Below are 26,258 nucleotides of genomic sequence, written 5' to 3' on the forward strand. Positions count from 1 at the left end.
CCAGTAGGCTCTCCGAGACAGCGGACAGCGAGTGACCTTGGACCGAGAGGAAGGGGCGCCAATGTCGGATCAAGGGTAACCTGGCCTCGGAATTGGCTAACAAACAACGAGCCCTCTTCCCCATCGGATTTCCGTGACAAGCGGCCTACTCAGAGTGCCCGGGACAGCGAGAATTGAGGAGCCGGTGCGGGCCGGAGCCAGTCGGACAGAGGCATCGCCGTGGGGCAGGCTCCATGGCTCCTTGGACGGCGCGGGCGTTGGGATTTGGTGATGCTCCCAATTGTGGAGTTAAAGTTATCAGATCCGTCCCAGGCGCCGCAAGCCCCTGGGGACGACCTCGGAGGGCCGGTACGTACCCGAGCACGTGCATCCGTGCCAGCTCACCATGACTGGAAGACAGAACGAATACGCAGGAGAATTGAAGCAGAATGACGAGACGCTGACTGAAATGAACTAGGATGAATGACCAAAAAAGCAAACAATTCCACCCGGGATTGTTTTGTTCCACCTGATCTGATTTTTCCATCCTTGCGAAGGAATGCTTGGCTGCGACGGGAGGACACAGTGCCATACCGTTATCTGATCGAAGGCCGAACCGACCAAGAGGACCGATCTACAGACTAGACCACGTATGTACAAATACGACCTTCTAGCGTGGATGCCATCATCATGCTCTGTTCACGTGGATGGAAAGGAAGGAAACAAAAGGTTCTGTAGCCATTCCTTCAACCGCTCTGCCAAGTGTTGACGCCAAATGGGTCGACCGGAAATCCGAAAGCCCCAGTGCCGTAGACTGGGCCTGAGCCATTTTTGCAGCGTCACATTACATTGCACTTAGCAGGAAAGCCCCCTTGGTCCCCTTTGGTAGAAAAAGGAGCCCTTCCTACAGCATGAGTGGTCATTGACAGCTTCCCATGCTCTTCCCTTCATTGCGATGCCGGCATTGAGTCCCGAAGTCGCTGTCCCGGATCCTTCTCCCACAGTGTAATGCCGGCGAACCATGAAAAGAGGCGTTGGGGATGCCGAGATTGATTCGGTGACCGATGGTCGGGGCGGAAGATCAGATAACTCAAGGGGGTGGCACAAACTTGGCAAAACTCTCTGATTGATTGCCCATCCCACGAGACGAAATTTTTTATCTGATCCGAAAATCCTTGGCTAGTCTGCCTGTGCCCCTGGAGAAAGCCAATCCTGGCCAGTACGAGGATGAGGCCGGGCTTGAAGCCCTTGGGATGACTCCACGCTGGGAAATTTGCGCCGCTCAGTGTTTTCCGTCATTGGCAGCCAGCCAAGAAGCAGGCGACAAAGGGTCCATGCCGTCTGTCCGTCCGTCAAGGTCCAGAGGGGAAACTGGTATAGCGTACCCGTAACACGGCTCCCGGTGAGTTGTTAGGGAGTGGAAAGTGGGCGCCCGGAGAGGGGCGTGTCCGTAGCGGAGCCGGGCTCGGTGGGTGCGGAAGGAACATGCGAGGTACTTTCCTTGACATCTGAACATCCAACCTTTACCCTCGAGCACAACTCCACCACCACCTTCACCCTCTTCACGGACCATCTAAAGCAGACCATCCATGCTCATATCCGTGGGCCCCCCATGCTCGCCTGCCCTTCTTCTCAGCCAGGAAAACTCACTCGCATTCAAAGTTCATCCCCTGTCAACCCCAATTTGGCTACTCGTCCTCCAAGGGCTGAGCCGGCCATGGTCTTGATTCACAGAAACCCCAACCGAGTAAAGCCTCAACGGACCACACACCAGCACATGTCATGTCGATGCTGTCAATCTGGTTGGGGGCCTCCTCCCCTCCTCGTCTAGTTCCGTCGGCTCGATTCCCGTTAGAGATGCCAAGCTATGAGCCAAAGGGACAACCAAGGACCCGTCAGTTCGTTATGCTTGTTTGACTCGGCGCATCAGAGGCTCTACAGTCTCCGCCTCCGTCTCCGTCTCCGTTTACTTTACCTCTTCCTCCCTAGGATCATGCAGGGCCTGTTGTTAAAGCATGGTTCATCAGGTCGCGCCAAGATACAGTAAAGAACCGATCTGCGCGTCGTAACCGAATAGGATCTCCTTGGCTCATCACCACCATTACTGCCAGCGGCGCAGAATAATTTTCTACCTTTTGGTCTCTTGAGTTTTCATTTCTTTGCGCCTCTTTTACTGTACGAAGGGGATCATGGTTTGGGAGTTGTCCATCTGAGCCTCGGAGCTTCATCTTACGATCACAAGCAACACCTGGCCAAGATGGCTTCAGCTTCACCCGAGCAGCAAAACAATGCTGTCGACAAGAACGAACCCTCCAACGAGACTCCTGCCTTCGCGCCTGTAGATGGTCTTAAGGACACTGTCGAGAATGTTACCGTGGATGATGCGCCAGCCAAAGACGTGACTACGAAGGACGCGCCGGCCCCTACCGAGAACGCAACCGAGGTAGTTAACACTGCTGCCATCGAGCGCCAACCTACTCACTCGCCGCGGCCGTCTACAAGATCATCATCTATGTCGGCAACCTCTCAGACCCCTCCAGCGGAAAAGCGCAAGGTCAGTTTGAATATGGGAAAGCGCCTGGTTATCTGCTAAGACCTCTTTTCGTAGACCTTTCAGTCATTCTTTACCTACTTTCAACTTCTCTTCTACGCCAAGCCATCATGGATCGATATTCTTCTCCTCATTGTTGGCAGCATTGCCGCCATCGCCGCCGGTGCGCCGTTCCCTCTAATGGGTATCATCTTCGGTCAGGTCGTCAACGACCTCAACAAAGCTTCTTGCAGCAGCAGTGACATTGTGGGCCAGCAGACGCCAGACGAGCTTCAGGATAGCATAAACAAGAAGGTCCTGCAGATTACTTACATCGGCATCGTGAGCTTCGCCCTCATCTACATCTACATTGTCAGCTGGTCCCTCTTCAGTCGCCGCCTCGAGGCCCGTCTTCGCGATCGCTATTTCATGAGCATTCTCTTGCAGGATGCTACCTTTTTCGACGAGAGACAAGCCGGCGAGATCTCATCCCGCCTCAATTCCGATATTCAAGCCATTCAGTCGGGTACTTCTGAAAAGGTCGGCATCTGCATGGCTTGCATATCCTTCTTCATTTCCTCCTACGTTGTTGCCTTTATCAAGAATTCTACCTTGGCAGGAATTCTTGTTTCACTGGTACCGGCCTTTTTGATACTTGGAGGCGTCGGTAGCTTCTTTACAGCCAAGTTCGCGGGCGCAATGTCTGAGAGGATCGCATCGGCTTCCTCAATCGCCTCCGAGGTTCTGTCCAATATTCCTGTTGTCCAGGCGTTTGGTGCCGGTCCTCGTCTTGAAGCCATCTTTGCTGAGAGGATGAAGGGTGCTCGTAAGCAAGGCACTAACAAGGCCTTTGTTGCTGCTGTTCAGGCTGGAATGCTCTACTTCATTGCCTACTCTGCCAATGCTCTCTCTTTCTGGCAGGGTAGTAAGCAGGTTGCCAGAACAGTTGAGGGGAAGAGCGATATTTCTGTTGGTGACATCTATACCGTTATTCTGCTGTTGGTCGATGGTACGTATTCCCTCTACCCGTCGTGAGTCCCGTTTACTGACATGTATCTTAGCTTGTGTCATTCTTGGAGGTATCGCACCGCTACTACCTATTATCGCTGGCGCAGTTGGAGCTTTCGAAAAGCTACGACAGGACATGGACACTCCGGCAGCAATTGATTCAGGCTCCGAGGATGGCGAGAAGCTTGCCTTAGTCGAAGGAACCGTGTCATTCACGGATGTCTCGTTCGCCTACGTTTCTCGACCTCACCACAAGGTCCTGAAGAGTGTTTCGTTTGAATGCCCTGCCGGGAAGCATACAGCACTTGTTGGATTGTCTGGAAGCGGCAAGTCGACTGTCGCTGGTCTCACTTCTCGCATCTACGACCCCACAGAGGGAACTGTCTACCTGGACGGGCGCGACATCAAGGATCTCAATGTCAAGAGCTTGAGAAGCCACATGAGTCTGGTGCAGCAAGAACCCTCTCTTCTGGACCGTTCGATCATCGAAAATATCGCCCTTGGTATCATGAACTCTCCTCAGCCTGACCATCAACGATTTAGGGCTACTATCCTGGGTACTGGTCTTGCTGAGTTGGCCACTAAGTTACGGAACGGCGAGGACCTCAAGACTGCTGCCCAGGGCTTCGGTCAGGACATGGTCGATCTCGTTGACCGGGTCCAGGAGGCTACTAAGCTGGCAGATGCAGCCGGATTTGTTGAGAAGCTTGAGAATGGATACGGAACACAAGTCGGTACTGGTGGAAAGCTCGTGAGCGGTGGTCAGCGACAGCGACTTGCCCTTGCCCGCGCTTTGATTCGAGACCCTAAGATTCTCATTCTCGACGAGGCCACTGCTTCTTTGGACTCTGCTAGTGAACGTCGGATCCAAACAGCCATCGAATCTATCGCCAAAAACAGAACCGTCATTGCCATCGCCCACCGCCTGTCAACCATCAAGAACGCTGACAACATCATTGTCATGAACAATGGCGATATCATCGAGCAAGGAAATCACCTGGAGCTCATGGCGCTGAACGGCTCATATGCCAGCATGGTTCGTCTGCAGACTGTCGACGCAGAGGATGCAGGTTCCATCACTAGCACTGTTGGAGAGTCGAGTGAGGGCATCTACTCGGAAAAGGAAACTATTGGCGACATCAAGATCAAGGATGTGGAGAAGGAGGAAGTTGTCGAGACAAAGAAAGAGGAAGTCAAGGAACAGGAAACGGTCAAGGACAAGGACAAGGAAACTAGCCCTGATGGAGATGCCGCCTTGGACTCTAACAAGTCAGCCTGGGTGGTTATCAAGAGCATCAGTGGTATGGCACGACCATACATCCTCCATATCTTGATCTGCCTCCTGGCTGCCAGTATCGTCGGACTGACCTTTTCGTCTGCTGGTCTCATCTTTGGCTACACCATCGACAACGTCAGCCCCTGCAACACTGCCGATGACATCTTGTGGGCCGGCAGGTTCTTTGGAGGCATGTGGTTCATGGTTGCCTGCGTGGAGCTGTTGGCCAATACTACGAGCTGGACTGGTTTTGGTATGATTGCCGAAAAGTTGCTGTACAAGATCCGAGTTCTTTGCTTCCGGTCTTTGTATGAGCAGGATCTTGACTGGCACCAGTCCGAGGGACGTACCCCTACTGCCCTCATGTCCGTCATTACGAGTGATGCTGCTGCCGTGGGTGGCTTCAGCGGCTCTATTATCGGCACCATCTTTTCGATCGTGGTTAACTTCCTCGTCGCCATCATTCTCTCGCACATCGTTGCTTGGAAGATTGCCATTGTGTGCCTGGTAGTCGTTCCTCTTCTTCTCGGCTCTGGCATCATGCAACTTCGATCCCTCTCACAGTTCGAGCGTCGCCATGCCGGCGCCTTCTCTAGTGCTGTGGGCATCTCCGTGGAGGCTGTCAACTCGTTCAAGACCATCTCTTCGCTCTCTATCGAGCATGAGATCATGGAATCATACCGACGTGCGCTTAAGGAGCCCCGGAAGGAGATGACCTTTGCGTCTATGTATGCCAACTTATGGCTTGCCATCGCAAACAGCACTGGAAACCTGATCTATGCCTTTGCATACTGGTGGGGATCTAACCGAATCACAAAGGGTGAGGCCACGCAGCGAGAGTTCTTCATCATTCTCATCTGTATGTTGGTCAGCGCACAGCTCTGGGGTCAAATGTTCAGTCTTGCCCCTGAAGTGTCTCGAGCTAGAGCTGCGGCATCGCGAATCTTGAGTTTGATCGACATCGGGTCTTCAAAGGATCAGGCCAAGAAGCGCAAGCTGACCCTGGCTATTGACGAGACGGAGAAGGAGGATATCGAAGCACGGGCAGAAGCTCCTGTCAAGAGTGGTAGCACCACGGGCGCTACTATAGTCTTCAAGGACGTCAAGTTTGCGTACCCTGCGCGACCCCATATCCAGATTCTCACGGGTATGTCGTTCACCATCCAAGCAGGACAGTTTGTTGGTCTTGTTGGCCCTTCGGGTGCTGGAAAGTCAACCATCATGTCCCTGGTACAGCGCATGTATCGACCCTTGAGTGGAACTGTTGAGATCAACGGGGACGATATCTGCGCCCGCGAAGGCACCGAGTTTCGCCACGATATTGCTGTGGTGCCCCAGGACTGCGCTCTCTTTGATGGAACAATTCGATTTAACGTGGCACTCGGTGCTACACCAGACCACCGCCCAACAGACGAGGAGATCCATGAAGCATGCAAGCTGGCCAACATTCACGACATGATCATGGAGCTGCCTGACGGCTATGAAACTGAGTGCGGACCAAACGGCTCACGGCTCTCGGGAGGACAACGTCAGCGCCTAGCAATTGCCCGTGCTCTCGTGCGTAAGCCAAAGCTGCTACTCCTCGATGAGAGCACAAGTGCGCTAGACGCCGAGAGCGAGCGTGCTCTGCAGGAAGGGTTAGAGCGTGTAGCACGTGGTATCACAGTCATCGCCATCACTCACAGATTGCATACAGTACGCAAGGCAGATGTCATCTTCATGGTGGAGGCCGGCAAGGTCGTTGAGAAGGGACGGCACGAGGAGCTTGTGGAGAGAAGTGAGACGTATCGCACGAATGCTCTTCAGCAGATGCTGGGCAGTTAGAGGATTTGCACTTTAGTTTCATAGAGTTGATGTGTCGAGGAGATAATTTGAGATACCAGTATATGTAATTTACCTACCTACCTAGTCGAGATTGGACATTGTACAAGAGAAATAACAACTAACTATACGAGACAAGCCTGATGTGTTGATAGTTTCATTCATGTCTGGTGTTTGTGGCATGTTTATGTTGGAGTAGCTGTACAGAAGATACCGCGCTATTCCCAGTGATCATGGCCCCCACGCCTCCAACTCGGCACCTGACCTTGATCCCCTTTGGGAAGCATGTCTCAGTGTCTCAGCCGTGAGCCGTAGAGGCTGCACAGCATGGAGAAGCTGTCCTGTCAATTCAGGGGATTTGCCCACGGGGGCTATCATATGATGAATCTCGGACACCCTACACGTTGTTACCGCCTTTCTTAGCTCCTGCTGGTAGCCGTCCCCTGAACCGATATCAATACGAAGAAGTAATCAACAACCTCAGGAACAAGTCATGCACTTTGAATAGACACAGACACTTCAAGCATTCGCACAGGGTCAATCGCATTCCAGGGTCTCGCTGTGGGTACGCCATGCAAGACTCGGTGTCCAGAACAAGCATCGACGTCAGTGTACATGGGTGCGAATCAGGCCCAGCCTATTACGAGCCAAGCGCAAGTACCTTTCAAGCAAGTACTGCGTACCCCTTGCTGTCTATCTGTCACTCTTCCAGTTTGTTCTTCTCTGGCTCTTTTTAATCCTTCACGAGACGTGTCGTCACTGCTTTGCCTGTGCTGCAGCCAAGCCTCACTTCTTTTTGCCTGCCAAAACTTGACTTGATACCGTTGTTGCAAGATCATCACAGTGCAGCAAGAAGGATCAGGTCACCATCTAACATCCACCAACGGGTTGCGACGCTACGGACCCAAAGGGTGGGTGTTAGTGCTGTACACACCAAGTTTTTTTCTGGGTACAGTACAGGCTACCATCACCCACCTCAAGTCAAGGTTGCCCCCATCTCCATCTCCAACGGTAGAAGGTGGATATCATCCTAGGTTTGGCGGGCTTGGGTTTTGGCGCCGCGCCTGCTCGTTGGACACTGGACACTGGGCTTGACTGGACGCACAATTGCACCGAACAGGACCACATGCCGCTCGTCACAGGCACACAACCTCCGCCTCTTGTTCTTGATCCGTTGAAAAAGCCCTAACCTTGAATCCTTCTTCCTCTTCGCTTCTCCCTTCCCTTGTTCTGTCTCTGGAGTCGCAACCATTCCGACCCCATCCTCCCCCGACAATCCCTCCTCCGTACCCGGCGCTGTCCCTTCCGCCCTTCAGAGCCCGCGACCCGGCTTCAACGACAACGACAACCGACCGACACGAGGAGGGAGACCCGTCTCCCTGCTAGACCACGACGACGAGACAGCCCCCGTGCTGCCACGCGACCACGACGGAGAGCAGTTTGAGCTTGTCGACTACCCGCCCATCCAGGCTCGACACGACGCCGCTGATCGCGAATCCCGGAAACGGGCCAAACGAGACGACAAGCGCCGCTGGCTTGAAGAGCAGGACGAGATGAAGTTCTCTCACAGCATCCAGTTCAATGCTGTTCCTGACTGGAGCAGCCACTACATTGCTTACAGCAACCTCAAGAAGTTGTACGTTAGCCCTCCCTTTGTTGCTTGCTATCATATCATCTCTAGGCTAACATGATTGCCACCCGCAGAATCTACCAGCTCGAAAAGACTGTTCACCAAGCCCGTGCTGGCGATGCCGAGTCGAGACCTCTCATAAATCACGAGAGCCCAGAGGAGGTTTTCACCAGGGCCCTCGACGTCGAGCTCGAAAAGATCTGCTCCTTCTATGTCTCCAAGGAAGGCGAGCTTCTTGAGGAGGCTGCTCAGCTCCTACGCGATGTAGGCGACGAAGCCGAATCCGCCATCGCCGACAATCGCTACATGCGACGCCTCTCCTCGTCGAGCCGCCGCGATGGTCGAAACGGCTTCCGATCCAGGAGTCCTCAGAGCCGCAGCTCCGATAACGAGGACAGCGGTAGCGACGAAGACGAGACGACCGGTCTGACGACGAGACGAAGAAGCAGTGGAGGCCGCAGGAGGACGCTTCCTAACATAAAGCCACCTTCCAACGACCTCAATGCTTCAAGCGACTTTGGTCGGGCTGGAGCGCGAAGGCACAGTACCACGGCTGACGACTACGGCGACCAGTCGCTCATGTTCTCTTCTGGGATGTTCTCGTCTGGTATCATGCTCAAAAAGCGCATCATCAGCCTCTACGTGTCGCTGTGTGAGCTCAAGTCGTATATCCAGCTCAACCGCACCGGTTTCAGCAAGGTCCTCAAGAAGTTTGACAAGATCCTCGACAAGGAGCTCAAGACGTCTTATCTCCAGGCCTATGTCGATTCTGCCTATCCCTTCAAGGATGAGACTAAGCATCTCATTGAGGAGAACATTGCCAAGATGGAAAAGGCATACGCTGAGGTCGTCACTGGTGGAGATGAGCAACTGGCCCGTAAGGACCTCCGCTCCCACCTTAGAGAGCACGTTGTCTGGGAACGCAATACTGTGTGGAGAGATCTCATCGGCATTGAGCGTAGAGCTGAAGCTGCAGGACTGGGCCAGGCGCTCCTCGGTCAGGAGAGAGGCAACATCACTAGGAGACTCCAAGGTGATGAAGCGAAGACGCCCATCAAGTCTCAGATCCCCACGCCTTTTGGCAGGATCACGGTGCCGCCGTGGCTGGCCAGCTCGTCCTTGTGGACTCTCATCATTTGTATGACCATCTTCTTCCTTCTTCTTTTGCTCCCCATCATGGAGAAGGCCGAGCAGCAAAACTGCCTTGCGATGTTGGTGTTTGTCAGTTTGCTATGGGCCACCGAGGTAAGCTTTCACGACAGTTCTCGTCTCAATGGCAGTGTGCTAACAGCTTTCTAGACTATTCCTCTCTTTGTTACTTCATTACTGATTCCCTTCCTTTCTGTCGTCCTACGTGTTGTCCGCGACGAGACCCCCGGCAAGCCCCAGAGGCGTCTTGATTCCAAGCAAGCCACATCAGCCATCTTTGCTGCCATGTGGACGCCCGTTATTATGCTTCTGCTTGGTGGCTTCACTCTGGCTGCGGCTCTGTCAAAGTGCACCATCGATAAGCGATTGGCTACGTTGGTTCTTAGCAAGGCTGGTACCCAGCCTAGGACGGTCCTGATCGCCAACATGTTTGTGGCTGCCTTTGCATCAATGCTGATTAGCAATGTGGCTGCGCCAGTTCTTTGCTATTCAATCATTGAGGTGAGTTAACTTGGTACATACAATGAGTAACAAGACTGACAGTGGACCAGCCTATGCTTCGAACTCTGCCGTCTGATTCCAACATGTCCAAGGCAGTCATCATTGGTATTGCGCTCGCCTCCAACATTGGTGGCATGCTTTCTCCCATTGCGTCGCCTCAGAACGTGGTTGCTATGGGCATCATGCAGCCTGCTCCTACCTGGCTCCAATGGTTCTTCATCGTCATCCCCGTTGGCGCTGTTTCAATCTTCCTGATTTGGCTTCTTCTACTTGTGACGTTCCAGCCCGGCAAGGGCACAACGATTGCCCCGATTCGACCGGTCAAGGAGAAGTTTACGGGTCTCCAGTGGTTTGTGACCATTGTCACTGTTGCTACCATTGCTTTATGGTGTGCCAGCCATCAACTTGAGGCCGAGTTTGGAGATATGGGAGTCATTGCCATCATCCCCATTGTACTCTTCTTCGGAATTGGTATCCTGACAAAGGAGGACTTTAACAACTTCCCTTGGACCATCATCATCCTCGCTGCTGGAGGTCTGTCTCTGGGCAAGGCTGTCCGGTCGTCTGGTCTCCTCCATACACTTGCCGAGTTGGTTTCCCAGAAGGTGGAGGGCATGAGCCTATACGGTGTGCTGGTTGTCTTCTCGGGACTGATCCTGGTCATTGCCACTTTCATCAGTCACACGGTGGCTGCCTTGATTTTCCTACCACTCGTGTTTGACGTTGGTGTTGCTATGGACCAGCCACACCCCAACCTGCTTGTCATGGGAGGCGTTCTCATGTGCAGTGCTGCCATGGGCTTGCCCACGAGTGGTTTCCCCAACATGAGTAAGTTTTTTTGTCTGTTTTGAACGTTGAACTTGAGCTAACATGTTATAGCTGCCATCATGAAGGAAGATCCCTTTGGCCAGCGGTATCTGCAGGTCAAGCATTTCATCAGCCGTGGTGTGCCAAGCAGTATCATGACTCTTATTGTAGTCGTGACCCTGGGATATGGAATTATGCAAGTTGCTGGACTTGACTAAAGGGGAGAGACATTTGGAGTTTTGGTTGTGGATGAGAGAATGAACATGAGGTTCTGGCTCGAACTGATGGTGTTTTTTATGGCTTCGGCTATGATGGTTTTTATTGGCATCTGGAAGAATTACAATATTATCAAGCAAGTATAGACAAAGTGCGCGATAGACGAGTTGCATTTTGAAATGTAGAGGAGGAATTTGTTGGAATTCAAGTTGTCTTATTTACAGCTGCCTGGTATGAGTGCGAATTTGCACTGTGCTACTGTGTAATGCAAGAAGCTCTGGCCATCCGTTGACGTCGATGTTCCCGCCGAGGGCGGCATGACCCTGCCCCAGATTCCGGCACCCAACAAATTCGCGATTGTCCAGGCGGCAACACAACTGATACCAAACATCTCTGTGTCCTTGTTCGGCTCTAGGGAACTCTGCACCTTTGCTACTTGTCCCTCATCTGATGCGCCTCCTCTCCGGATAGCCATCACAGCTTCGAGCTGGCCGGCGCCATGCTCTCCGCCTTCACAGCCCGTCCCATCATCGAGCTGCGCCAGCGGGACAGGTCCAAGATCGAGACGATCCTCGCGTACGGTACGAGACTGTTCCAGGCTTCTGTGTTGTCTCTTTGTAGACAATGGCTGTTGCTGCATGAGCTGTGATTGACCTGATCCTAGGTGACCGTGTTCTCGTCGGCCTTAATAGCGGCGCCCTACGTGTATACCGCCTCAACGAGCTCCCCGACCAACCTACCAACGGTTCCGCCGATAAAAATGCCGCCCCGGAATCTCCTACGAACGGGGATGTTGCCCCTTTGAAGGTGCCCGCGGAACCCACGGTGCCCACGAAGCCCACCGACCTGCTGCGTGAGGTAGAACGCTTCTCGACGCGCTCCATTGAGCAGCTCGCCATAATCAAGGAAGCAAACACGATCGTGTCGCTCTCAAACTATCACGTCTCGTTGTACGATCTACAGACTTACGAGCTTGTCGAAACACTGAGCCGGACCAAGAACGCGTCGTGCTTTGCTGTAACATCCAATATCGTCAAGGATCCGGACACGGGCATTCCCGAGATTATAAGCAGATTGGCGGTTGCGGTCAAGAGAAAGCTACTGCTATGGAGTTGGCACGAGAGCGAGCTAGCAGAGGATGTTGGGGAGGTCATCCTGGCCGAGTCGATCCGGTGCGTGACATGGGCGAGCGCAACGAAACTGGTGTGCGGCATGAACGGTGGATATGTCATGGTCAACGTCGTGACCCGTGAAATAGAGGAGATTGTGAGCCCCGGGGCAGGCCCTGCAGCTGGACAGACGAGCCGCTTCGGTGCTATGAGCAGTGCTGGTATGGGATATATGGGTTTGGGGGGATACATGCCCAAGCCGTTGGCGGCCAAGCTGGCAGAAGGAGAGATGTTGCTTGCCAAGGATATCAACACATTGTTCATTGACGATGACGGGAAGCCTTTGGAGAGGCGGCAGATTCCTTGGCAGTCAGCTCCAGAGTCGATAGGGTACTCGTACCCCTATATCCTCGCGTTACAAGCTCCGTCCAAAGGCTCCCTCGAAGTCCGGAATCCGTCTACCCTTTCACTTTTGCAAAATCTAGCTCTTCCAGGAGCGGCACAGCTTCACTTCCCTCCGCCCACAGTGAGCTTGGCCCATGCCGGCAAGGGCTTTCACATCTCGAGCGAGCGGTGCGTGTGGAAGATGGACGCAACAGACTATGATTCTCAAATTCAGGAGCTGGTGGATGGTGGCAAATTTGACGAAGCCATAAGTATTCTCGAGATGCTTGAGGACGCTTTGTTGAAGGACAAGACCCAGACGCTTCGGGAAGTCAAGATGCTCAAAGCCGAGATGCTGTTCAAGAAGAAGAGATATCGACAGTCTATGGATCTCTTCAATGAGGACACTGTGCACGCGCCCCCTGAGCGAGTGCTCAAGATGTACCCTCCTCAAATTGCAGGAGAATTATCAGCATGGGCCGGTCGTGAGGAGGAAGAGAAGGAGGAAGAAGCCCCTGGATCTCCGAAGAAGACCAATGGGACACGGCCAAGCACTCCAGAGTCTCCCGAGCCACCTCACGAATCACCTTCGCCTGTAGCTAAAGGGGGCTTCGCTCGGTATCTTACCGGCAGTTACAGAAAACCTCAATCCGACACGGCGTCCATTATCTCAAAGAGGGAAACGCCTGAGGCCGATGACACCGCGAGCGTCAAAGAGACGGAGTCAAACGAGGATAAGCCACTGAAGGACAAGGATTTGATGAATGCTGTCCTGGAGCTGAACAGCTACCTTGCAGGGACTCGTGCTCGACTTCAAAGAGTCATTGACCCTGTTACTGGAAACCTGAAGCCCCGAAGCGAACGCAATGGCTCGTCAGAAGATGTGGCAGAGAACTTCCTAAGGATGGGACTCGATGAGTCCGAAAAGAAGATGGAAGAAGAGCTACGGAATACCTTTCGATTGGTTGACACGACTCTATTCCGTGCCTATATGTTCTCTCGGCCAACTCTGGCGGGTTCACTGTTCCGAATTCCCAACTTCTGCGATCCTAACGTGGTCAACGAGAAACTTTTGGAACACAACCGCTACACAGAGCTGGTGGATTTCTTCTACGGCAAAAAGCTACATAAGGAGGCATTGGAGTTGCTGCGCAGATTTGGCTCTGCTGAAGAGCCAGATGAGGCAGCGCCAACTCTCCATGGACCAGAGCGTACCATCCAGTATCTCAAGAACTTACCTCCGTCTGAAATCGACCTGATTTTGGAACATGCCGAGTGGACGCTCAAGACCAGTCCCGATGAGGCCCTAGAGATATTCATCGGCGATACAGAGAACGCAGAAACACTACCAAGGGAGAAGGTTGTGGCGTTCCTACATGACGTGGACATGCAGCTGGAGGGTCGATATCTGGAGCACATCATCAACGAGTTGGAGGATATGACACCGGATCTTCACAACCGCCTGGTAGAGCTTTATGTCAAGAACTTGAAGCAAATGCAGCGGGGTGACGAGTGGGATGCTTTGCTCGACCGGTTTATCACCTTCTTGCGGGAATCGAGGCAGGTTTACAGCCTAAGCAAAGCTTTTGGGCTGATTCCAAGGGATGGTAAGATTTACCCCTATTGCTATCTGGGTGGTGGTTGTACTAACAATGACAGACCCGGCATTCTACGAGGCGCAGGCTGTAGTGCTGAGCAACATGGGCCAGCACAAACAGGCACTTGAGATTTATGTGTTCAAGATGAAGGATTACCAGAAAGCCGAAGAGTATGTCTTACAAGGTGCCTTGTATTGTGTCACAGCTAACCTTCTTAGCTACTGTAATCGAGTCAACTTGACTCAGGATACTAATCCATCATCCCAGCCGAATGCAAGGGATGATGCAGGAGAGGATCCAGAAAACACAACACCATCCATTTACCACACGTTGTTGTCGCTCTACCTGCAGCCATCACCACCGAACAAGCCCAACCTTGAGCCAGCACTGGACCTCCTTTCCAAGCATGGATCTCGTCTTCCCGCAAAGTCAACACTAGGACTTATCCCTGATGACCTCCCGGTACGGTCACTTGAGTCCTACTTCCGAGGCCGCATCCGCTCTGCCAACAGCCTCGTGAACGAAGCAAGGATCGTTGCAGGACTGCGCCAAGCTGAGGGAATCTCCATCGCAGCGCGACTGCACCTGGGTGACGACGTCCAGGGCGGCCAAGGTGGACGCAACAGGCACGTATCAATAACAGATGAACGGCACTGCTTCGTCTGCCACAAGAAGCTCGGAGGCGGTATGCGCATCGGCGGAAGCGTGGTGGCGGTATTGCCGGACAACACCGTGGTACACTATGGATGCCTGAACCAGGCAACGGGTAACAAGGTTGATAGATCGCGGGCGCCAAGCTGGGGTAGGGGATTTTAGAAGGTCGTTTTTTTTTTTGTGTCTGGGAGTTTTTCTTTGCTTTCGACTTGGGTCGTTTAGGGGATGCGCAGCTCGACTCCACGGTCGAGTGGATGTTGGTGTTGATGAGCATTTGCATGGATTGGATCGGTGGCAGCCAGTATGATATTTCTTTGCAATACCCCTCGTAAATAAACACATGTTGTCGTTGACGAGATATGTGTGTCTTTGGTCTTGAAGTCTCAGTCCTCCTCTTCTTGCACCTCCTCGCCGTAATTCTCCTCCTCTTTAGCCTCGGCGGCGGCGTCTCTTGCCTTGTCTTGCTCCATTCGAGCTGTGAGCTCCTTGTTTATCGTGGCCTGTGTGTCTGCGATCGAGGCGCGGAGGGCTTCGAGGTAGGACGTCTTGTCGGTTGTGGAGGAGGAGGAAGAGATGGCGGGGAGGGTGTGGGAGACGTTGAAGGGCTCGCTGAGAGGGGAGGAGTAGTCTGCGGTGAGAGCTGGCTGCGACATGTTGGCGGTTTAATTGATCAGAAGTAATCCGAACTTGAGCATGTAGTCAATTGTTGGTGATGTTAAAGTGATGTCGGAGATTTTGGAGCTGTTGGCGCGGGGTTTATCGAGGGACGCCACATTTTGACATCCATGCACCCCAGGATAAGGTAAGATACCGAACGGAACATGGGGCTCAGCTCTCACCGTTGACGACACTTCAACCTCAGCTTCTCTCCCTTGCAATCGATAAACATTGACCATTAGCGTCGCACAAACATCTACAGCCTCACAGACCATCTACAAAATCCACGGCCCCCCCCCTTCGAAACGGCCGAACCTCCCCACAGCCCTGTCTATCCATGATGAAGATGTAACGGGACCCCGTCGTCGCATAAACAACAATGCAACCCTCACGCTCTCAGCCCCGCGGGCCAGGAAGCTTCTCCCCCCTATCCAACTCTTCCGCCCAGATCTCGACTTCCTCACGACCCGCCGCTGCTGGCCTGCGCCGCGTCGACGCCTCGGACGACGAAGAGGCCACCACCCCTCGCCCTTCCATCACGATACCAAAGTCAAGGCAGCCTCAGGGACAGCCCGCCTCCCCAGCGACCCCCATATACCAGCAGTTTGCCGCGAGCTCGAGCAGCGCGAGCCTCGGACATCACAACTTTTCCCGACCGGCGGGGACACGGGCCGTTACTCAGGGGTCTCCGGCGACGCTGCTCAAGGGACATTCGCGAAAGCATTCGGCTACGCAGGGCTCCTTTGAGCCATCGCTACCGTCCATGAGCACGTCGAATCTGTCGTCGCATATTGGAATGACACACCACGCTGGCCCATCCTCTATTTCCGCCTCCGCGGCGGCCGCTGCAGCTGCGGCTGCGTCTGCGTCCAACGCTGGCATGTCGGCGAGCCAGATAGCGGCGCAGGCCGCAGTCATGTCGCATCAGAACCACTCGCGACAGCGCTCGCAGACGGTCCCCTTCCCCGGCGACCCGAACGACGGGGTCCGAAGGGGCAGCGGGGGCAAAGGCCCGACGAGCCCGCCGATGCTGAGCCTGACCGAGGCCAGCGCGCCGCGAGATAGCGGCTTTGGGAACCACGGGGGTCACGTCGGAGGCGCTCATTCATCTGCCGCTGCGACGGCCGCGGCCAACGTTGTGTTCCCGCGGTCGGGGCATAGCTCCCCGCGAGGGCCGCACTCGGTGTCGCCTCAGCCGTATTCGCAACCTCCACCTCCGCCGCCTGCGTCCGAGAAGCCGCTCAAGACGGAAAAGTCAAAGGTCAAGCTGTTTTCACGCCCTGGAAAGATTAGCACCAAGGGCGAGACGAAGGACAAGCCGCTGCCGAGTCCTGGAAAGATTGGCTCTGCTCTGTCTGCTCTACAGCGTGGGAACTTTAGCACGAGCAGTCTGGTCGACCCAAGCAATCAGTCTATCTACAACCTCAACAATTCGTCTTCAGCTACTATCCGACCAATTGAGACTCCTACTGAAGAGAAGGGAAAGGAAAAGGAGAAGAAGCATCACTTCCTCTCCCGGCAGAAACACAAACTCAAGGATGAGTATCATCTACCGCTCTCCTCGGCATCCAGCAACTCTCGACCCACGGATCCAAATGCGCCCAACCCCCTGTACAACTTCAACATACCCCCGAGCCCCGGACCCAACTCGTCCGGGTTCGTCAAGACCAAAAAGGACAAGAAGCTCGCCGAGAGATCCGACAGCCGCCTGGAGAGCGAGTCGAGCTTCAACCTGCAGAGCGAATGGCCCGGGCCGAGCAGTCTGCCGTCGCAGTCGAGCATCTACGACCCCGTGGATCCCGGCAAGCTCGGGCTTCACCACCACATGTCCGCCGACGACGCGTGGCCGTACCTCAAAGCCAAGCTGCTGGTCATCTTTGAGGGCGAGGACCTGCGTCTCCCCGTTGAGGACTTCAACCGGGTGGTGCAGGTGCATATTCAGTGGTGTATGCATAGACGCTCGCCCAATACGATGGTGGAGGACCTGCGTGATCTGCTAGCTACGGGGTTCTCTTCCCTTGACCGGACGCTACGGAATACGCCCGAGGATCGTTTCATCCCAACACTAGTGGAGCTCTGGATGTTTACCTTTACGTCCATCCTGCCGTACATGCAGGCCGTATTCCTCCCGCTGGACCTCGAAGTCTCAGGGTGCGGTACGCTCATGACCGGAGAGCAGGCCCGAGACTTCTGGGGCGGTGCCCTGGCGTCATCGGCCTCGTCGGACAAGCCTGCCCGCGTGGCTCCGGCCTCGGCGGTTCTCGACGTGAGGAGGCTGGTCCTCATCGCTTACAGAGATATCGTCATTCTACCACGCTATGAGACGCTCAAGACCATCTTCTCGAGGCTCTCTCTAGAGTTTCTCCCCTCGTCACTGGCCAACATGGCCCTGTCGTCACCCCCTCCCGAGGCCGCTCTCTCCACGTCTCCCTCCGAGTCTCTCAACTCCATGGCCCGCCCCGGCACCGCCATGTCCCTCGACCCCTCAGTCGCCTCGTACAATTCCACCAGCACGACGCTTCTCGGTGAGGGCTCGGCAGGGGGGCGCAGCCGCGCCATCAGCAACGTCAGCTTCGGCAGCCACGCCAGCGATGGCGTCCTTCGGCCATTTACACCCTCGGGCGGGATGCCTCCCCCTCCATCGCTGGGCAGCCTACGTGAGAGGGAGCAGAACGTCGAGGACTCCAAGCACGTGACCGACATGGTCGGTCGGATGCTACAGTGCATGAGCGTGTTGTCCGGGGTGTCTGCCGGGGATGCGGACGATGATGGGAACGAAAAGGTCATAGAGCTGTGCAAGATGCTCAAGCTGAACTGGCTTGGAAGGGGTCGGACGGGAAGGAATAGGAGAGGAATTGTTGGTGGTAGGGTTAGGAGGGAGGACTTGAGAGATGAGGTACGCGTTGCTTAGAAAGTGACGACGGCCTCTGAAGATGAAGAACAGTTGAAGCGTGCCCGTCAAAGGTGGATATGGATATAGTTGCTAGAGCGTTGGGATACGACATGTTGAGATGAACAAGACCGAAATGACAAGATACACCAAACCATATCTGGAAATGAATGAGTTCCCTACATCAAGATCATCAACGGGACGTTAAGTGGCTCTTGGAGCATCCAGTGAGAGACAAGGATTTAAGATGAGAAGAACCAGTCACATTCAGAATTTTCACGAGTGGATGCAAGTTTAAGATTGATATAAAATTTCATTGTATACTACAGACAGTGCAAATACTCAAGGTGGACCTATTCTTTTGTTTTGTTAGCTTCGACTCTAGAAATGTCGTCAAGAGCAACAGCAAAAAACATCGACAATGATCAGACATCCAAGGAAGAATAAACCTTCATTTGTCCCAAAAAAGGCTCGATCGGGACTCAAGTGGAAACTGCGAATGTGTATGGAAATTTCATCATGCAAATTGTCGTGTAGTTTGTGCTGTTGCAAAAGAAAAAGTAAAAAACTTACGTTGTCCGTTGAGAGGAAGCCCGTTGAGCTGTTGTGGTTAGTCGCAAAAAGTTGATGTGATAGCAAGTGAAAAATCTGCGCAGTCTCGTTAGCAAAGCTGCAAAAGCACGTTTCTGCCATCAGGTGAAAAGTGTGGTGTGTAGTCAGACAAAGATACTGGCAAGTAACAGGCCAAGGGCCCGAACAGAACTGAATTTCTTCATGGTCGATTCGGTTGGGAAAAGAAGACTTGTTTTACAAGTGTCATCATTCAGATAGGGGAAGAGGGAAAGCGGCGACGCAGGAGAAAGGGGGAAGTGTGGTCTTACCATTTCAAGGCTGCATGGAAAAATTTCAAGCCATCCCTCAAATTGACCATCGATATTGCAACCAGAAACACGCAGAAAGATCGCTCAGCTGTCCAAATCAAAACAGCTTACTCCGGGGAAATCGTTGCTGTGCGGTTTCGCGCGTGGTGCTCACGAAATGGTCAGAGAGAAGGCGGGTTTGTCGAGAGTGTGAAAGGATTGTTGTTGGAAAGAATGAATTCGAGGTTCGCGACGAGTGAAGATATTGCCCAACAGTGCGGCGAAAATTTTCGTTTGTCTGCACTGTGTCCCCGCACGTGACCGGTGATCTAGCCCTAAACGCTCTAGCGGCGGAAGCCAAGCAGTTCTCTAATGCCGGAGCCGCGATAGATGCATGGAACAAATTTGTCGCTGACCTTATCTACGGAGCGTATTACCTAAGGTCTTTCCTTTCTGGCAAACAAAAGGAGGAGGCGGTTAATTGCGACCACGTGACGACCGGAGAGTTTTTGACAATTCTTCCTTCACGGGTTGGAATCCGACAGGAGAGTTTGATCTAGATTTTGACTTTTCGCAGCTAATTGACTCCTTCCCCTTTGTCTGTTTCTACTGCTCCCGTCGGCAACTTGCAGCAAAAGAAAGGAAATTTGGTCCGGATAAACCTCTGGTTCAAAGACGCGCTTGTGGAATGCGATTCCAAGGATTGGGAAACGCGGACCCTGGTTCTGGGAATCGTCGCGTGTCGTCAGGGATCTCTACTCTGGGAGCGTATATGACTGTAGCGGGTTATGGCTTTCTGCATTGATGGGTAAAGGGGCCACTTCCCAGCCACCGACTTTGGGGAAGTAAATTGCAGGATCACCATCTCATACAGATTCTCACAGACACTGAAGCATTGTTTGTGTCCATCGCCGGATGCGACATGGGGGCTTCTTACGGCTTAACTGCATTGTACCCACCTTGAGTCTCGGGTCCCTGGTCCGTGTTGGCCGAAAAATTCCCACCTCTTTGTCTGCCTTCACGTATCAGGACTCGCCGTGCTGCCACTTGAGCCCACTCACTCGTTCAACTACTGTGCTCATTCATTCACCCACTCCATCCCACCCACGCCTCAAGGTCTGTGAGGGTTGGTTCCCCCCCCCCCGAAAGCCCGCTCGCGCATCGATCCAGGACGATTGTGACAGACAAAGAGGGCCATCACTTTGCCCACCACCCCGGTCTGTAAGAAACGGTCGATCTCTGTCGAACTGCGCAGCCGGTTCTTGTTGTCAACTGCGTCTCTTTGCTGTGACAGGCCGATCCGATCGCAGCAAGCAACTATTACAGCGGAACGGGTGAGATAGCCTTCGGGAGCTAGACAGAGTATCTTGGCCGCCGTGCCTTGTCTTGCCTTGCCTGGCGACAGTCCTCCTTGACTCGTCCCTCTTCCGACCTCTATCCTTGGTCCGTCCACTCTTGACCAAAAAGGCACCAACCGCGCAACGATACCGGCGCCCTTCTCTTCCACCTTCTGCCTGTCTTGCTCTCGCACTCGCAGCTCCTCACTCTTCCTCCTCCTTCTTTTCTTCTTTCTTCTCCTCTTCCCCAACCAAGCCAGCCAACTCGACAAGAGGTCAGCCCCCGACCCCCCGTCACGTCAGACTCCCCCCGGACGTCTCTCACTTCTTGGTTCCCTCACTGTTGGGTCGAGGCAAGCCAGCCCAGCCCAGCGTACCTCAGTGCCGGGCCCGCCGTCGCACGTCGCACATCGTCTCAGTGCCAGCTGGAGTCCAGTCCAGAAGAGCAAGGACAAGCGCGCCCGCGCGGGCAATTCAACCCAGAGTCCACCCACTCGCCCACTCTCCAGCCCAAGTCCCTGCGACTCCCGTCTCTCCCTCTTCCCCCCCGTGCCCCGTTCCCCCCAGCCCAGCCCATCAAGCAAGCACTGAAAGCGGATCGCTCTCCCGTCTCGTCTGGCTGTCTGATTGTGGCATATCGCACTCCCGCGTCTTTCGCATCCATTCCCCTGGACCCCTTCCCATCCCGACAATCATCAACCTCTTTCTCATCAATCCGCGTTGCTCTTCGGCATCGCTCCTCACCACCACGACGGCCACGTCCGTCTTGCTCCTCTAATCCGTCCGCCGGTCTCGACCTCTGGAATCCCGTGACGTGCCACTCGCCCCATCGTCACCTCATTCGCCTGCCGTCCGGTCTTCCCCCCGTCGGCCACTTCTCTTGTCTATCCGCATCGCGAAACCACACCACCAATTCAACCCAAACCTCATTTTTTCCACCATCGCCGATGCCTCGTCGATCCTCTTCGCCTTGCCGATCCACGTCTTGATAGAGAGTTTCTGCTTCTTCTTTCTTTGTTTTGCCGTCGCCGACCTCACCTAATCGGACTCGACCGCTATCGCATTGGGCCCCCGACCCTGTCCCGTCGCGACACGCGAAACAGGATAGATCACCTCCGCCACCCAATACCCAACCTTCGACTTTCGCATCCGCGTCCGAGGCCAAAGCCCGGTCATCTCCATTGCTCAACGCCAGCGCATGCGATAGTATTACAACGCGCCTGTCGATATCCACGCCGTGGATAATCGACCCGACTACTCAGTCATGATGGCAACCAGTATGGGCCCAAATTTCTCTGGGCATCCCGCCGGTATGGGTCATCCAGGTGTCGCCGGCCACCCTATGGGCCCCGGCATGCCTCACAACCCAGGCCAGCAAGGCGCTCCCAACGCCGGGATGCCTCATCAGTTTGGCGGACCCATGGTCTCTGCTCCCGGAGCACAAGTAAACCCTGCCTTGATGGGCGGTATGCCGCCGGGTGCGAACCCAAATGCTCATGCTTTGCAGCACCTCAATCCCGCGCAACAACAAATGTTCCAGCAGCAGCAATTACAGCACTGTACGTGTTCTCTCGGCACCTTTGTCATTATGCTTTTGCACCTGCTAACCGTCCTATTTAACAGTCGGTAACCCGCAAGCGATCGCTGCGATGCGACAACAGCAACTCCTCCAGCACCAGCAACAGGCCCGACACCTGATGGCTCAACAAGCTTTCCAGGCCAACATGGCGCAAGGAGGCATGCCCATGAACATGGCCCAGATGAACCTCAACCCCCAGCAACTTCACCAGCTGAGAGCTGCCCGGATGGGTCCGGTGAGTGGGAGTGATTCGCAAACGCGCAGCTCATTGTAGGCTAACACTTCTAGGGACAGCAACACCCTCAAGCCCAGGCTATCATGGCTCAACAGCTTGCTCTACAGCAACAGCAACATCAGCAGCAGCAGCAGCAAGCGGCTCATGCTCAGCAACAGATGCAGCAGGGTGGCCCTAACCCAAACCAGCAGATGCAGATGAATGCTCAGAACATGCAGACTATGCAGCAGAATCAGCTCGCTGCCGCTTCCCTCCAGAACCAGATGGCGAACCAACAGGGCCAGCAGCCTCAAGGACAGCCTCAGCCACAGCCTCAATCGCAACCACAACAACCTGGTCAGCAACCCCAGCAAACCCCTCAGCAATCATCTCAGGCCGGCACCCCAGCTCCCACTGGTCCCCAAACTCCAGCCCAAACACCCAACTCGACTCCAGCCCAGCCAAACCAGATGCCGCCCGGTCATAGCCAGCCGCAAGTTCCCCAGACACCCGCCCAATCCCAGGCGCAGCCCCAGCCTCAACCACAGGCTCAGCCGCAACCCCAGCCGCAGGCTCCGACACCACAGCAGCAGCACCAAATGAATGCGGCGGCGCAACAGCTGGCGATCCAGAATTCGATGATGCAGCAGCAGCAGCGAAGGGATAACATGAAGGGTCAGTGCTTGTTGAAGCTTATGCAGTTCAGCGAGCATCTGAGCGGATATCCGGTAAGTCCTTATTTCACCCGATCGCGGCACGTTTCAGACTGACAAGTCATCAACAGGGCTCCAAGGGTCGAGATGATCTCTCTTACTGGAACGCATTCGTCGCTCGATTCTTCTCTCAAAACGGAGTCTTCCGACACTCGCTGCACATCACGGACGCCGAGGACACAACCGACAAGCAATACGAGATTGCCTATCCCGCCATCGCACGATACTTCCATACTCACTTTGGCAGCGGCGTGAAGAACATGCAATTGATTATGGACAAGGGCGTAACAGATCGACCTCTGCCTGGAGACTGCCACTGCATAGAAAACTCCAAGGCTAGTCTGGTGTATTGGTTCGAGACAGGATCCCACGTAAGTTGCATGAATGTGTTGAATGCAAACCAAGACTGACTGGGTTGATAGCTGGTTGCGAGCGGAACACTTCGGGCACAGTTTGACGCTGAGCAGAAGATCGAACTCTTCGAGTTCCTAACCACCAGCCACGAGGAATACATTTCGCGAAAGCAGGTCATCGATGCCGCGAAGCCCGCCCACATGTGGATGAAGGAATGGCACAAGACTAACTCACAGGACGGCAAGTCGCCAGAACTATCGAAGAAGGGCAAGGGCCGACAACTTAAGTCCCCTCAGACCCAGCCTCCCGAGGTTCTCGTAGATCTCCCCGAGGCTGCAGTCAACAGCAAGGGTGTAACACAAGCGGTTTTCCAGTTTCTTGAGGTAGGGGTGACTCACTCAGCGTAAGTAAAGAGTGAGGCTAATAAACTACGTCCAGATTGTTGAAGTGATGGGACAGATGAACCCATTATTCGGATTCTTCCACTCGAATCCCGGCCTCGGACCTTATCAGGCTCTCGAACAGTACGTCGCGACACAAATCAACGGAGTCCCTCCCACCATGAACGGACAGCCGATGCCCCCGGGGGCTCGTACGCCTAGCTTCGGACAATTTCCCATGGGTGCCAGCCCAGCCACGGCACACATGAACCTCCCTGGATCACCTCACATTGGAAGCCCGGCGCCTGGTCACATGCAGGCTCCTGGAATGCAGATGCAGCAAAGCCAACAGGGTACTGGTTCAAGCGGGCCTAGCGCAAACACGTCGCCAGCATCGAATAAGCGAAGAAGGCCCTCAGCAGTCAAGGAAGAGGACGGATCTGGGGCTCCCACACCGGCCACGAACGGAATGCCACGCAACGCGAAGCCTCCCACACCGCGTATGACGAAGCGCCTCAAGGGCAACCCGCCGGCGTAGACACGTCGGACGAGGTGAACTTGTTTATAAGCAGCAGGCGTCTGAGCAGGCGTGTTGCGGCTCCTTGTTTTTTTCTTATGCATCATGTTGCATGGCGGCGTCTTTGCGAGGTTGGTTTTGCTCTGGACTTGGCTCTTGGAAAATCTTGTGGATGTGGGAGATTGGAAAGCATATGGTTCGGCGCAATTGCTCGCCGTTGTCACGATCCCTTACCCCTGGCCGTGTTTGTGGTTATTGCATGGTGGATGCTCAGAAGGCTGCACGAGGCACAATGGGCATCCCGACGGTTGACGATGCCACCATATTCGGATTCTCGAGCGGGCAGGGTGGATGGATAGAGGCGAAAGGGGGATCCCGGGCTTTAATTTGGGTAACGGAGTTGCAGTTACTCGTGTACGACTACAGAGGCTCACGGCACGGGTTGGCGTCGGAAGCCCTGACTACTTTTGTGTTTGACCAGTATTTTCTTTTCCTTGTTTTGAAAAAGACACCCAGCAAGCAATCCGGTGTATTGGGATGGGGGGGAGTTTACAGAGACAAGAGGATTGGATCGGGCATGCTGCTGTTATGAAAGGGTGTGCTATACCAAGTATCAAAGACAAGAGAGAGATCCATGGAGATGAAGAGGTTGGCTCATGAGCAGTCTGGGGGGCGCGTGGATATCAAGGGTTTGTTCAGATTATACCTAGGCTAACTATGGCGTTTGGTCTTATTGTGTTGTTGCATCCGATCTGGGGATAGTTGAGGCGTTGTTACTTGGTAACATTGTTGATGCTATTCAACAGAGAGGCATTTGCATAGCAGAAGTTTAATATCTTTTTGCTCGCCCAAAGTTATTTGTTCTCGCAGCTTGTGTGTGTGTATGTGTATGATGATGAGGGTTGTCAACTTGGGGCAGTGAGCCGCCATGAATGCGTGGTAGGTAAGTAGTAGCTATGCATTCACCAGCGACGCAAAGGACAACTGGCTAGTATTCACATTTAAGACATCAGACAACATATGTCATTTAGTACTAGTTGGGTTCCTTTCCATGTATTCCCTAATTCTCGGTCAAACCACAAGTTCCACCACAAGATCCTATTCTTCACATGCGAGTAATCCCATTCTCAAATAGTCAGTCATGTCCGAACAGATGCCATTATCCCCTTTTCTAATGTCTTGAACTTTTGTCTTGAGGCGAGAATCTCTGCATTGATAGGCTTGAAGGTGTGTGTTAGGAGCGGCTGCTAAACCACCAACCAGACGACTTCCTGTTCGAGGGCGCCTCACCGTGGATGACGATGTAGCACTTGAGCGAACCACTCGACGCAGCAATCATCTCCTTGATCAAGTACCACTCCCCCTCGGTACGCTCGAGGAGGTCCGTCTTGGTAATGGCGTTGCGGTAGTGCCAGTCCTCCTCCTTGGGACCCAGGGGAACGATCACACCGCCAAACGTCAGGAACAAAGTGGCAGCGTCGAGCTTCTGGCGGCGAATGGTGCGGCTGAGGCGAAACGTGCCCGTCTTCTTGGCCGAGGCCGAGGGAACTGGGAGTTGAGTGCGAAGCAAGTTGAGAAGCTGGCTCTTTGTCGAGCCGACGGGGAGACGAACGGGCTCCGAGGCGACGTCCCAGGGATGAGTGAGGGAGCTGTCATTGGATGGATCGTAGGTGATGAGCTCGAACTCGAGCTCCTTGGGCTTGGAGGTTTCGGGGGAGGACTTGCCTCCCAGGAGGAGAGGAGCCGAGGCGGAGGCGGATGCGTCGTTGGCAGCCTTTTGGGAGGTCTGCACTGGCTCAAAGGGCTTTGAGCCCATGGGCTCACAGGAGAAGGGCTCTTGGGCGGTGATGCAGACGTCCATTGTTTTTTGTTGTTTCTGCTTTGGTGGGAGTTTGTGAGTTGTGAAGTTGTGTTGATGGGGATGGGTTGCGGTTGTGAAAGGGGGGGCAAGAGAATCTCTGGCAGCTCAGGATCAATCTTGTCTGGAAACTCGTCTGGTTTGGGTCTAACTATTGTTCAAAACTTGGTTTGCGATTCAATGGGGTGTAGCTTTGGTTGGGCTACAGCCAAAGTAGTAATAGTAGAAGAGAATACT

At 54.0% G+C, this 26,258-nt stretch overlaps 6 protein-coding genes across 6 annotated transcripts; 5 read left to right on the forward strand and 1 right to left on the reverse strand.

Moving 5' to 3' along the window:
- Positions 1–2,602: 2,602 nt before the first annotated feature.
- NECHADRAFT_71302 (uncharacterized protein) lies at positions 2,603–6,617 on the forward strand (the record flags this gene model as incomplete). The annotated part of the gene is made up of 2 exons (XM_003048245.1): positions 2,603–3,518; positions 3,571–6,617. Exons 1-2 carry the CDS (start codon positions 2,711–2,713, stop codon positions 6,615–6,617), a joined length of 3,855 nt encoding a protein of 1,284 aa, XP_003048291.1. The 5' UTR covers positions 2,603–2,710.
- Positions 6,618–8,029: 1,412 nt separating this feature from the next.
- NECHADRAFT_63039 (uncharacterized protein) lies at positions 8,030–11,063 on the forward strand. Its single transcript, XM_003048246.1, has 5 exons — positions 8,030–8,250; positions 8,319–9,489; positions 9,544–9,894; positions 9,945–10,722; positions 10,774–11,063. The coding sequence occupies exons 1-5, from the start codon at positions 8,168–8,170 to the stop codon at positions 10,917–10,919; spliced, it is 2,529 nt and encodes an 842-aa protein (XP_003048292.1). The 5' UTR covers positions 8,030–8,167; the 3' UTR covers positions 10,920–11,063.
- A 353-nt stretch (positions 11,064–11,416) lies between these two features.
- On the forward strand, positions 11,417–14,831 carry NECHADRAFT_101381 (uncharacterized protein; the record flags this gene model as incomplete). The annotated part of the gene is made up of 4 exons (XM_003048247.1): positions 11,417–11,498; positions 11,582–14,017; positions 14,070–14,178; positions 14,227–14,831. The coding sequence occupies 4 exons, from the start codon at positions 11,417–11,419 to the stop codon at positions 14,822–14,824; spliced, it is 3,225 nt and encodes a 1,074-aa protein (XP_003048293.1). The 3' UTR covers positions 14,825–14,831.
- Positions 14,832–15,698: 867 nt separating this feature from the next.
- NECHADRAFT_47711 (uncharacterized protein) lies at positions 15,699–18,230 on the forward strand (the record flags this gene model as incomplete). Its single annotated transcript, XM_003048248.1, has 1 exon — positions 15,699–18,230. The coding sequence occupies one exon, from the start codon at positions 15,699–15,701 to the stop codon at positions 18,228–18,230; it is 2,532 nt and encodes an 843-aa protein (XP_003048294.1).
- Positions 18,231–21,673: 3,443 nt separating this feature from the next.
- NECHADRAFT_105122 (uncharacterized protein) lies at positions 21,674–24,895 on the forward strand (the record flags this gene model as incomplete). Its single annotated transcript, XM_003048249.1, has 6 exons — positions 21,674–21,965; positions 22,030–22,220; positions 22,274–22,927; positions 22,984–23,283; positions 23,335–23,649; positions 23,705–24,895. The coding sequence occupies 6 exons, from the start codon at positions 21,674–21,676 to the stop codon at positions 24,182–24,184; spliced, it is 2,232 nt and encodes a 743-aa protein (XP_003048295.1). The 3' UTR covers positions 24,185–24,895.
- A 502-nt stretch (positions 24,896–25,397) lies between these two features.
- NECHADRAFT_47654 (uncharacterized protein) lies at positions 25,398–26,024 on the reverse strand (the record flags this gene model as incomplete). Its single annotated transcript, XM_003048449.1, has 1 exon — positions 25,398–26,024. The coding sequence occupies one exon, from the start codon at positions 26,022–26,024 to the stop codon at positions 25,398–25,400; it is 627 nt and encodes a 208-aa protein (XP_003048495.1).
- Positions 26,025–26,258: the final 234 nt, after the last annotated feature.

This window comes from Fusarium vanettenii (genome assembly GCF_000151355.1).
Source record: "Fusarium vanettenii 77-13-4 chromosome 8 genomic scaffold NECHAsca_11_chr8_3_0, whole genome shotgun sequence".
NCBI lineage: Eukaryota > Fungi > Ascomycota > Sordariomycetes > Hypocreales > Nectriaceae > Fusarium > Fusarium vanettenii.

Excerpts from the sequence above, each read along its gene's own strand:
- NECHADRAFT_63039 (XM_003048246.1), top strand. The coding sequence starts at position 8,168 with ATGAAGTTCTCTCACAGCATCCAGTTCAATGCTGTTCCTGACTGGAGC. Across the intron at positions 8,251-8,318 it reads TACAGCAACCTCAAGAAGTT|AATCTACCAGCTCGAAAAGA; the intron begins GTACGTTAGCCC and ends TGCCACCCGCAG. Across the intron at positions 9,490-9,543 it reads GTTTGCTATGGGCCACCGAG|ACTATTCCTCTCTTTGTTAC; the intron begins GTAAGCTTTCAC and ends ACAGCTTTCTAG.